The 13,526-nt window shown below is 35.8% G+C and overlaps 1 protein-coding gene across 1 annotated transcript in view; it reads right to left on the bottom strand.

Moving 5' to 3' along the window:
• The window catches only part of CSMD1 (CUB and Sushi multiple domains 1), a gene marked incomplete at both ends in the record, with an annotated part of 1,228,645 nt that overhangs the window by 131,804 nt on the left and 1,083,315 nt on the right, over window positions 1–13,526 (bottom strand). Inside the window, 2 exons of the mRNA XM_082481062.1 lie at window positions 3,040–3,228; window positions 12,830–13,039. Of these exons, the coding sequence (XP_082337188.1) occupies window positions 3,040–3,228; window positions 12,830–13,039 (399 nt within the window). The remainder of the gene's footprint in view (window positions 1–3,039; window positions 3,229–12,829; window positions 13,040–13,526) is intronic.

Genomic DNA, 13,526 nt, shown 5'->3' with positions numbered 1-13,526 from the left:
CTAACCTTTTTATGTCCTAATCTCCTTTGAATAAAAATATCTACTTTAAATAGTCCTTGCTCATCTTTGATTTTTTTTAGAACTCAAACTTAATTACTTATTAATTCATGTAGTACATGGAAAAATATTTTGTAAAGTACTGTAATTTTTCATTAGTCAAGTCACACAGTGCCACAGATCACATTCAATACAAGGTCTTATGTACCTAGAACAGGACTTGTAAAACATGAACAGGCTGCCCAGGGGAGTTAACATTCCTGGAGGTATTAAGAAGACGTGTAGATGTTGCACTTAGGGACATGGTTTAGTGGTGGACTTGGCAGTTTTAGATTTATGGTTGGACTTGATGATCTTAAAGGTCTTTTCCAGCCTAAATAATTCTATTATTCTATTTAAGTGCAAAATTGAAATCTCCAATCCTCCCATTCATTTACCGTCTAATTCAGGAGGCATTTTAAGACAGTTCCCTTGGGAAAAAAAGCATGTAACTGGAGTACTTAAGCCCATGTTTTAGGGTGAATGAATTCTCTAAAATAGGTACAGAAGTTAGCTATAATAGTCAACAGAAAGAGATAGGTGGCCTTAATAGAATCTTTCAGAGCAAAATTAGACACGTAAGTTAAAAAGAATGTTACAGACTTTTTTAGTTAAAAGATATGGGAGATGATGGTTCTCATCCTTAACCTAAATATGCCAGTAGTAAAAGAGTTGGAAAAAAAAAAATATAAAAAAAAAGGAAAAAAAAAATCATTATGAGTTATAACCAACCACTTTGACAAAGATGCGATGCATTATCACATTGTATGTCTCTAAAAAAAGCATTAGCCCTACTCTCACAAAGAACTACATTTTCTCATGACACTCCACTCTTTTTCCTTTGGGAGGTATGGTTTTATAAGAGATGCCTATATTGCCTATTATAGTGTGGACCAATGGAGTTGCAGAAGTATCAGAAGGTGTTTCACAACACAATTCCAACTATAGTTTGCTAAAATAATATAATTATATTAATTGGTTAGGTCGTTATTTCATTTTCTTACTCATTCTTCTCCCTAAAAGAGAAATTAATAGTCCAAAACAAGTTTTACATTAGTTGCATGCATTCCTTCTTACTTAAATTGAACTATTTATCTTTGCAAAATGTGTAAACTATCTTCCAGCTGTTCTGATGCACACTTAAAAAACAAGAAAAAAAAAAACAAAAAACAAGAAAAAAGAAGACATGGAAACAGCAGCCACACCTTGATTGCCATTTAACAGTAATTATACCCATGCTAGAAATTCCTAATGCCATTCAATACTGGAAACATTATTTTAGTACTTTTACTTCTATACTGTCATAAATGCAAAACAGCATAAGTGCCTGGCAATAAAACTCTGTTCTTTAATTTCAAAATAAAAAAAAACAAACTCAATACTCTCATTTGTTCAAACAGATACTATTTCCTAATGGAACTGCTCAAGTCAGCCTTTCTTATGGCCAATGCCAAATTTCTGTCCACACTTTGTCTTTTCCCTTTGGCCAGAAGGGCATGTTATGTCTCATGTCTGGAGCCTGTCAAACTCTATAATGTCTATGCAATAATGTCAGTTTAAATTAAAAAGAAAAAAGAGTTAATAATTCTTAGCTTAATATTTCCAACAAGAATAAAAAAAACAATATTTAAAAAAATACACAGAATTGGCCTTTTGTAATTGTCTTTATAACAGTATCTCAAATGGACAAAGATTTGTATCTTCATCCAGAAAACTTATTTTAAACTTTATTTCTTCCTTGTAAACCCTTTGCATTCCAAGAAATAAGCAATACTTTCAACCTCCTCTATATATTTACTTTACTTGATTTCTGAGAAATTTATGGTAAATTGCATTAACTGTTATGGAACTAGAACTTAAACATTATGGATTCTTGTACCATTGGATTTAAATGACAACATAAGGAAATAATACAAGCGTCCCTTCCCAAGCACACGTACAAAACACATGTTCATGCTGCAGAGCAATATAGTTAAGCTGAATACCTGTCTCTTAAATAATAAGAAAAAAAAATATTATTCACAGTACTAAAGTCCTCATTTGGGAAGCAAGGAATTGCAGTGCTGACACAAACCTGGAGTCCATCTAGTGCAGTTTTTGCCTCTGACAATATTCAACCCTTGATGTCTAATAATAACGCACAGAAGAATCCAAAGTAAAAAACACTATTGCAACCTGTACCACTGGAAAATTTCTTTCTAGCCTCTAGCAGTCTGTCCTGAAGTAGAATGACTGACCCTTCTTTCAGATTTTTTTGTATGGCTTATACCTGTAGCTTAGTTAGATCTTTCTTAAATTCCTCGCAGCCTTTTCTAGTTTGACTAACCTAAAAGATTTCAGTTGTTTTGTGTAGCGACGCATCTGTCCCATCTTTCAAGATCGGTGTCAAAGATACTGAACATACATTCTGCAGGGAAAACCTGTAACACTATTAGCCTCTCGTTATAATGGAAATCATTTATTTCAACCTATTTTATATTTTTTTAGTTGGTTGATTATCTATGACACCGCTTTAGTTCTACACAATGACTACCTAGTTTTGTCATAACATCCTATACAAGACTTTGTCAAAACCTCTAAAGGTCTAAAGGAATGTCAGAAATTTTTTTTTCAGCACTTATATGTTTTAGATGAAAGTTCAATTAAAAGCTTTACAATGGAAAATTTTATATGTTACATTGTACACTGACTCCCTCACCCCCAAATCAGAAAAAGAAATCACATGGATTTTAAGATAATTTCTGGCTGTATCATGAGTTCTCACAATCAATACAACTGACAGGTATTTATAGGAACAATAAATCACTGCTGAGAAACATGATTCATAAAATATTTATGATTGATAAAAACACATGCTATTCTGAATTTAGCTGCTTACACTAGATTAGGATAAAGGTGCAGTTCTTCAGCAAAAGTTACATTACATACACACACATACAAACAAGTAAACAAAATTCAAAAAGCATTGTGAGTTCTGAAGCAAATGTACTACCAGAAAGTTACCTTCGCATCTGGGGAAATGATAATTCCAATTCCTGTTGATTCCATGTTGGCACGTGAGAACAGGTTGACCTCTCAAAACATATCCAGGGTAACATTCAAATGATACTGACTGACCCACACTGTAATCTGAGTTGACAATATATCCATTCAAAAAAGGAGGAGGATCAGGGCAGTTCTGTAACTCATAAGCTGGAAAGGAACAGAAGTACTTTTTATTGCTTAGTCAGCTCGCAACACAGCATGTAAACATTAATATAAATTCTGTAATGCATTCCATAATAGGTAAACACTGGAATGCCATACTCCCAATAATAGAGTGATTAATACATAACAAGAAACAAACAAACAAAAAACATTAATTCCTTAAAATTTTATGAAAGAAGATTTTCACAATCCATTGGATTTTTAATATATATTAAACTATGCAAAAAAAATCATTTGACCAAAAAAATGAAAAGCATTAATGAAAGACTGTAATGTCACAGAGCATCAGAAAGTTCTAGAAAAGTGACAGAAGTGTACCAAGGAAAATCACAGATTCACAGAATCACAGAATAGTCAGGGTTGGAAGGGACCTCTGGAGATCATCTAGTCCAACCCCCCGGCCAGAGCTGGGTCACCTTCAACAGGTTGCACAGGACAGCGTCCAGGCGGGTTTTGAATGTCTCCAGAGTGGGAGACTCCACAACCTCTCTGGGCAGCCTGTTCCAGTGCTCCACTACCCTCAAAGTGAAGAAGTTCCTCCTTATGTTAAGATGGAACTTCCTATGTTCAAGATATATCTCCATACAAGCAATTGCATTAATGATTCATCATATTTAACTCATAGAAAATAGTGTGATGAAAATGAAGAGGGAGCTTTTATTAACAACTTTTAATAAGATATAAAGATAATTTAAAACTACGTATTTCCATATTGAAGATATATTTCCTCCGAATATTTAAATGATAAATAGTTCCACAGGAAGCAAAAAAGAAAGTTTTAAAAATGCTATGTAGAATTATTCACAAACAACTTCACAGAGATAAGACAGCAAGTAACTGCCATTTAAGAAATAATTATTGAGAAGATGAATGCCCTGCTTTCTCTGAGCATTCCATTTATAGTTATGAAATACTTCTGCCAGAAGATAAGAAAGTTCAAATAAGAGCAGTAATACCACTGTGCTTTATATTAAGATGTGCCATTAAGTCCAAGCTCTAAAAATACACTGAGACACACGTTCATCCTAGAAGTATATACTCATAAATTTGATTATTTAAACAAGCCATTTCAGCAAGATTAAGCTACACATATAACTTAAGTGTGCTTAGGTGCTTATTTAAAGTGAAGTTTGTACTTAATCGTTTCACTGAAGTACAGCTACTGTCATGAGGTTTTCTAGTCATTGCTGATTACAATCATGCTATGAAATAAATAGAAAATTTATTTTGATAAAGCTTTCTTCTTTTCCCTAATTCATTCCGTGAATCCAGAATCCAGTGGTTGTAACACCACAAAGCTGGAAGAGATGCGGAGGTACTAGAAATATTCCAAAATCCTCTAATAAATCAGACTCCCCTTCCCCCAAATAACTAAGAATAACGAAAGGAAAATGAAAACTTAAAAATCACAATTAATTGCTACTGGAAAAAAAATTCAAAAAGCTTTTTTCTACCTTAATTATGGTTCATTAAAATTGTGAGCTAAATCTAGTAATGGCTCATTAATTTTTAATGATATTATTACTCCTACTCTAATTATTCATATAATACTGCTACAGGTAATATCATTATTATCAACATGCATGTTTACCCAAAATAGAGTACTTGAAACATTATTTAAGAATACAGGGCATATTAAGACTAATATATTATATAAAAACCTATATAGCAAATTGTATTAAAAATAGAATAGAAGATTATTCAAGAGGGTCAGAGGATCTCACAGATTTATTTGAAAAAGTGCAGCACTACATTTCCCAATAGTTACTGGAACTTTTAAACTTTGATTGTACAACCTTTTGAGGAGATGAATACACATGAAAAACATCCTTCTTATTGGTTAATTTGCTGCAATACAGTCTTCATAGGTTACAATTTCAAAGTACTTAATACAGTCCCAAGTCAGTCTTAAAAATTCTTTTCAGAAAAAAAACTTATCTCACTGATTTATATGAGAAGAAAACTCAGGAAGAGCTCAGGTGAAAGAGGAAATCCTAAAAGACATCTCTGTCCCTCTAATTTGCACAACATTCCTTAAAGTCCTCTGGATTGTTAATGGAAAAAATAAAGTCTAGCTTTTAAAATTCTAGTTAGTGTTTATTCAGAGATGTATACATTTTTCTCTGATTGTAAGTAAGGTAAACAAAATACATACAGAAACTTTTGGGGTTTGTTCTGGTGTTTGTTTTAGTAAGAATAGAACCTCTATCTAAAACAGATTCCCATAAATTTGAAGGTCAGTCAGTCAGGGGCGAAGGCACTTGCACATCAGCAGAGCACAGTTGCTTGTGTTGCAGGCTTTTTTTGCTGTTGTTTTGTTGGGTTTTTTTAATGGTCTAAAATGTGAAGATACACTCTTCTGATATAAATCCTATAGATGACTCATAAATTATTGGAGTAACTGTAAGTCAGGTGATCCATATGACTATGATACCACAATTTATGGACCACTCAGGGAATATGTTTTATAGTTTTAATATAAATATGAATTATATTCTTCTCTGTTCTTTTGATATATGCAACAACTATACCTGATTTAACAGAGCAATTCATTATTCAGTCATCGCTATCAAATATTACCTACAAATCCTGATGTCACACCTCACAAAGGAAAGCTTTTTTTAATGAGTGTCATGCCCAAAGTTTTGTTTGGTATTGAGCTTTAAAAAATGATATACCGTTTCACAGCAGAAAAAACTCTAGTGAGAGTTTGAAATGAAGCCCAATGTAAAGGAAATCTGAGAAAAATATTTAATTCCGATGCTGGCAGCAGTCAAATACTTGAATTTTAAAATGATCTCATATTGACATTTGGCATTTCTTTGTGCAATATATTTTCCACTGGTAAGAAAAGACTGTAAATCACAGAAGAAATGTAATTGATCCTCTGCTATCTTGTTTTTATGATTCAAAAGTATTTTCCTTCTTACATTAACACTAGGGTGACTTATTGCCTTTGCAAGTGCCACATACATCTATAACACTTTGACATGGAAATAATTGCTTTACAGAAATCTGTATTAGCAGAGAGCTGAGCATGCAAACACTCAAATGTTAGTGAAGTTCACAATTACGGCTACTTAAAACTTTCATTTAAACTTATGGTACTTTCCTCCAGCATCATGGTGTATCGAACTACAGACTCAAGAACAAGACCCACTTCTCCGACTAGACTAGAATAGACTGGGTCAGAAGGGACCTTTAAAGATCACCTAGTTCCAACATCCTTGCCATGGGTACAGACATAGTTCACTAGATCAGATTGCCAAAAACTCCATCCAACTTGATTTTGAACACTTCCAGGGATGGGTCATCACAACTTCTCTGGGCAACCTGTTCCAGTGCCTCACCACTGTCATCTTAAAATATGTCTTCCTCATGTCCAATCTGAATCTACCCTCTCTCGGTTTAAAACTGTTGTCCCTTGTCTTGTCACTAAGGAACTTGGTAAAAAGTTTCTCTCCATCTTTCTCACGAGCCCCTTTTAAGTATTTAAAGGCCACAATAAGGTGTCCCTGGAACTTTCTACTTCTCCAGGCTACACAACCCAACTCTCCCAGCCTGTCTTCATAGTAGACGTGCTCCAGCCCTCTAATTATTTTTGCGGCCCTTCTCTCAACCCTCTCTAAAAGGTCCATGTCCTTCCTGTGCTGAGGGCTCCAGAGCTGGATGCAGAACTCCAGGTGGGGAGGAGGAGAGGGGCAGAATCACCTCTCTTGACCTGCTGACCATGCTTCCTTTTATTGAAGCCCAGGATACGATTTGTTTTGGCCCAGTATAGGACTGGCAAGCTGGAACCTCAGTTTATTGCCTTAGGCACCAAAGATGAGAATTTTTTTTCCAGGTGCAATGACTCAGGATTAGTCACAAAACATGGCTTAATTTTGTCACATGAGTTAGAAGATTATTTACTATGACCCCCCCAAGAGATCTTATTTTATTTCCATTAGTATTCCCCCCTTAGGACATAATCTAAAGACATTTCAGAAATAATGTAGTTTGTCAGCAATCCCTTTTTACTTCCAGGATTCCTATGACTCTGAAGGTCCAGCGTAATTTTCTTTTTGCTAGATGAAGTCATCAGATTTAACATGTTAAAATCAATTTGTATATGTCCATGAGTGTGCTTGTGGAAGAAAGGGAGTGCAATTAGAGCTTTTTACTGCATTCGGAAATACACAGTAAGTGATTTAGGTTATGTATTCAAATCCTTTGCTGTGAGAATTCACAGGCTAGTGCTTAAGAAGCAGCACTATCTCCTTGCAAGCATGGGAAGCAAATATTTTACTGTTCTCAGTGTGCATACACTTTTCTTCCTCCCCAAAATAATGTGCTCAGGGTACAATCTCAGGCTATACTAAGCTTCAATTTCATAAGTATTTTTCTGTTTTCAGAAAGTCAGTAGAAAAATTGAGAAATAGCATTATTAATTCTAACATTCATAGAATCATAGAATGGTTTAGGTTGGAAAGGACCTTGAAGACCATAGAGTTCCAACCCCCCTGCCATAGACAGGGACACCTCTTACTAGACCAGGTTGCCCAAGATCACATCCAGCCTGGCGTTGAGCACCTCCACGGATGGGGCCTCAACAACCTCTCTGGGCAACCTGTTCCAGTGCCTTACCACCCTCAGAGTGAAAAATTTCCTCCTAATGTTTAATCTAAACCTGCCCTCTTCCAGTTTAAAGCCATTCCCCCTCGTCCTATCACTACATGCATTCACCATACAATATTCATATCCTTTGCTTTCCCCTGAGATGAGGGGTTCTCCAAATGCCTTATTCTACATAAAATGCTAAGATGTCTAGGAAACTTCATTTTTATGACATGGAAGTTTGCTTTAATGAGCATACCAATAAACATGGATAAGCATACCCATTAACAATCTCCCTTTATTTTTAGATTGGTATCTGTATGAGAAGGTATCTACCTTGAAAAAAAAGTCTGCTAATGCCATTACTTGTTGTATTCTAGTTAGCAGAAATGGTCCTTCTTTCAATCATGAAAAAGTAGTCCTGGAATTGAACCAAGCTGTGTGCCATTCAGTAAAAGAACAAATTTAATTTTAAATCCATTTTAATGTAAACTTCACAGGCTCATCTGTTTTTTTAAGGGTATATTGAATTAATTTCATTATCAGAAAAGCAATGCTTTTTTTATTTATAGAACTTTTTTTCCCCAATTATAGTATATTAGGACATCCTAAAATGGGACCAATTAGAAGCAGTCTGAAAAAACACGTATTAAGTGTGAAAAGATCTTAGGTCCTCAGATCCATCTGCTTTGCTTTACAGATTCATTTCTATAAAAATGGCAAAAGTGGACAAAAGCAGAAGTACTGACATAACTTTGTTAAATACTCAGTATAAATTTGTTGTCTATAATTCTTTGCAGAATTTAGTTTGTGTGTGCTACATCTCCTTTCACTGGTATGCACTGTCCAGTTTTACATACAACCTTTACTTAGTTCTGACACCTAATTGTTTCCTTTTATTTAAGGTGCCTATTATAGATGCCATGAGAGATTAAATCCTTTTGAAATATGTTTCTTGAAAATCATGTAAATTATTACTGGTAGGCTTCAAAAGACTATTTGGTTTGGTATGGTAACTGTTAAGTTTACCTGGTCAGGAAGATGGATGAATTCAGTACATTGCTTTGTCAGCAGCTGAACAAAAAAATCCTGTTGGTTTTTTTTTTTGTGTGTGTATATTACTATATATCTACATAATATCTATACAGTTTCTGTTTACTTACATCTGGGCATTATGTTCTTATAAGCAGACACCACAATGATTAAGCTTTTTCTGGATTACCTTACCTTATTTGCAGCATCTCCAAGCCCTTGAAACATTTATGCACCTGATAGTGTAAGATCTATGTCTGGATTTGCCTTGGTCTGAGCTGGCTTTAGCTCATTTTAACAATTTCATAGAATCATAGAATCATAGAATGGAAGTTGGAAGGGACCTTTGAGATCATTGAGTTCCAAACCCCCTGCCACAGGCAGGGACACCTCCCACTTGACCAGGTTGCTCAAAGCCCCATCCAGCCTGGCCTTGAACACCTCCAGGGATGGAGCTTCCACAACTTCTCTGGGCAACATGTTCCACTGCCTCATCACCCTCAGAGTGAAAAATTTCCTCCTAATGTTTAATCTAAACCTGCCCTCTTCCAGTTTAAAGCCATTCCCCCTCGCCCTATCACTATATGTCCTTGTAAAAGTTCCCTCCCTGGCTTTCCTGTAAGCCCTCTTTAGGTACTGGAAGGCCACAATAAGGTCTCCCTGGAGCCTTCTCTTCTCCAGGCTGAAAAACCCCAATTCTCTCAGCCTGTCCTAATAGGACAGGTGCTCCAGCCCTGTGATCATCTTTGTAGCCCTCTAGCAGCCAGGTGATTATTACCTAACATGTTTTAGGTTATACTCTGCAAATGCCATGCATGTTAAAGCCTTGACAAACGCTGGCAGTCACCACTTAACAAACAATAGTCCTTTATAGTAATTGCAGCAGGGGAAAGCAACGTCCAAAGTTTGGGTGGCAACCAGTAAGAAAGAAGCATAATGTGGTAAGAAAAACATGTAAAAATAATCCAAGTGGAACCCAAGACTGGAGTACAAAGTTCCTATCATGGACATCGTATGTTTCCCAGCAAAGAGCTTGGGATGCTGATGATTGCCTCTCCAGTTTTACACAAAAAAGACGTGTAGTTGCTGCCAATGTTAGGCTCCACAAGAGCACTGGGAAGACGAACATAATACAAAAGAAATGGGGTAGGTAAGAGGAAGTTTTTGCATAACAATTTCAACTGCATTGCTTATGATTTTGTTCTGTGTTAATTGACTTGGATAACTTAACTGTGTAAGCATTAATTGGACTAAAAATAAACTCTTAGCTTTCTATATATGATATGCTTTCTTTTTCCCGTAAGAAAATTTCAAATGTGACACCCATGCCAACCTCTCATATTTTATCTCCCTCCAACGTCTATATGCCATGAATAACAGTTAGGCAAGACAGAGTGTGTACTGAAATGAGTTGTGACAGGGAATATTCCAACTGGGTAGCCAGCAAGCCAAATTGAATTGATATCTATGGAGTAATGCTGAATCTTTTCTCTCAATAAGGGAATTATTTCAGGACTCTTTCATCCATGTTACTAATATTACTTTCCAAACATTTCTAGGAACTGTGAAATTTGACTGAAATTGGCCAATGGTTTCAAAATTGCATAGCAGAAGTATATCACGAAGCATGACAGTCAGACATCACAACAGTGTAAGTCTTGTCATCCAAGCAAAGCAGGCTAAGACCTATTTGACGTTTGACTTACTGAAAGGAAAACAAAATGTCTAACAGGGAAGAAAGGAGAAAGAGAAACATTTTGGAGTAGTGAAGAATTATTTTGTAAGTCCATTTTGAATGTCTCCAGAGTGGGAGACTCCACAACCTCTCTGTACAGCATTTTCCAGTGCTCTGCCACTCTCAAAATAAAGAAGTCCCTCCTCGCGTTTAGACGTAAGTTCCTATGTTCCTATGATAATATTAGAATTACCAAAGGAGAAAGAATTACCAAAGGAGAAATGTTAGCAATTGCTGGTGCAATATGAGATCTCATAGGCAACAGCGAGAATTTGTGCTATCTGACAAAAAATAAACATCCAAAATATTAAATTTTTAAAGAACAAAAGTCCAAAATCTGTTTGTAGAATGCAGAAACGAAGGTAGATGGAAGAGGGAACATATGTCAATTAGAAGCTTAGTAAAGTGAGATTAGTGGGCAGATTCTAATCCCTTAAAAATTGAACATGACAGTGTTAGCAACTTTCTACATTAGAAAAAAAATCAATAAATAATAAGTACCTTGTAAAATAATTCCAATTTTTATCCCAGCATCTTTTTATTTGATTGGATTACGTTGGGTTTTTTTAAAGTCTTAAAAACTTTTTTTTTTTTTTTTAATATATAGACTAAAATACTGTGCTTCCTTGAAACAGTATTCAGGAATGAGTCACCCCAGAGTCTCTTTATAAGTAAGGACTATTACATAAAAAAATGAACTGTGTGAGTTGCCTTTACCAGAGAAATTGTTTCACTTCTCACTTATGGGGAAAATAAAACTAGATTAATGTATATGCATTTTGTAAATCAAATACAGCTATAATACACATTTTGGGAAACAAGGTAGTAAATACTATTTGTATTTTTTATTCTAAATTAAAATGACTCAAATATCAGTTAATTTAGCTGTATCTCTTTCTCAGTTCTGAATTTTCTATCTACTATTATAACTATAAGACTAATTGCTAAAGTAGAGAAAATTCTTATAAAATTATTACTATTTTTGAGAAATTACTAATTTTTTGTGTTTTTTCATATAAATATTTGCAAAATATAAAACTATTTGCAAAAATACTTCTTTTTGACAGTTTTATTCTGAGAATGCTACTACATAATCTTCATCACTTAAAAATACTTTATCATAAGGTCCATCTAATGAAAACTTTTAATGTTTCATAATACATTGTTCTGGTTTTAGGTGCATTGCTTTTCCTCTATTTATACAATAGGATAAAACTTCACACTTTCAATGAGTTAGTAATGATAGCACTTTTGTTGTCAGCTGACAAGTTCCAACTGGAGAGGTAGAAAGGGGCTGCATCAAAAGTGTGGCCAGCAGGTCAAGGGAGGTGATTCTGCCCCTCTCCTCCACTCTGGTGAGACCCCACCTGGAGTACTGCATCCAGCTCTGGAGCCCTCAGCACAGGAAAGACATGGACCTTTTAGAGTGGGTTGAGAGAAGGGCCACAAAAATAATTAGAGAGCTGGAGCATGTCTCCTGTGAAGACAGGCTGAGAGAGTTGGCGTTGTTCAGCCTGGAGAAGACAAGGTTCCAGGGAGACCTTATCGTGGCCTTCCAGTACCTAAAGGGGGCCTACAGGTAAGATGGGAAGGGACTCTTTATCAGGGAGTCTAGTGATAGGATGAGGGGTGATGGTTTTAAACTGGAAGAGTAAACTGTAAACGGGTGCCTACAAGAAAGCTAGAGGGGCTTTTTACAAGGGCTTGTAGTGATAGTATGAGAGGTAAAAGCTTCAAACTGGAAGAGGGGAAATTTAGAATAGATACTAGGAAAAAAATTTCACTCTGAGGGTGGTGAGGCACTGGAACAAGTTGCCCAGAGAAGCTGTGGATGCCCCATCCCTGGAAGTGTTCAAGGCCAGGCTGGATGATGGGGCTTTGAGCAACCTGGCCTAGTGGGAGGTGTCCCTGCCATGGCAGGGATGTTGGAACTAGATGATCTTTAAGGGACTTTCCAACCTAAACCATTCTATGAATCTATGTGACCTTTGCCAAATAACATCACCTTGGCTTCAGGTTTTTGCATCAGTAAAATAAAGATTCCAATTCAACACAATTTTAGCTGTAAAGAAGTTCAACCTAGGGATTAAACAATCCACAGATTTAAAAATGCTATGTAGTATATGCCTAGCATGTTTTTAAAAATTAAAAAAAAATTAAAGAAATTAAAATATTTATTCTTCCTTTTCAACCATAAAGTTAACTGTCCTAGTTCCTACTTACCTTGGTATCTCAACTTAAATCCTTGCCTGTTTTCTGAGTGATCACTGTAAAAATGGACAAGTGTTTCATGAGTAGTACTTAGCAAGGGTGATGGGAGTTCCATTCCACTAAACTGGCCGATCATAGAGCTGGTGTGGTAAGGCCCATTCTGAATTTCAAGGAAATCATGATTTGCTTCAGTAGAGAAATTCAGAAACTGAATGTGTGCACCTGCAGCATTAAGAAAGAAAGAAAAATTAAAACCAGAGTTTTTATAACTCATGTTGCTTTATGCTACAGCATGCAAATACAAAAAAAAAAGGACATCATAGTAATTGTTATAGGCATTATATTTATATTTTAGTCACCATTCAAAGTGGGATGCTTACATTAAGGAAATAGCTGCTAATTATCGCAGGAGTTGGAGCTTTTAATTTTTTGTTTCCCAATAAATAGCACAACCACACGTAAAGGGACCAATGAAGTCACAAAGACATCAACCAGATATTTGTCAGGTTCCTAAAGCAGCCAACGGAAACACTCAACAAAGGGGCACATCACAAATCCTGCTATGTCATGGCATGGTCAGGACTTTGCCCAAAGAGCGTTACTGTCGCTGGGCCTGGCTTCTCATAGAGGCTCAGGATCAGCTCAGCACGCAGGAAGGTTGCTAACACAGTGACCTTTCAGAGGCAAAGTTTGCCTACCTAGTTCCAAC

The sequence above is a fragment of the Vanellus vanellus genome (assembly GCF_965231255.1).
Source record: "Vanellus vanellus genome assembly, chromosome: 3".
NCBI classification, from domain to species: Eukaryota; Metazoa; Chordata; class Aves; order Charadriiformes; family Charadriidae; genus Vanellus; species Vanellus vanellus.
The sequence above is the reverse complement of the archived record's forward strand: the minus strand, read 5'-3'. Positions and strand labels throughout refer to the sequence as shown.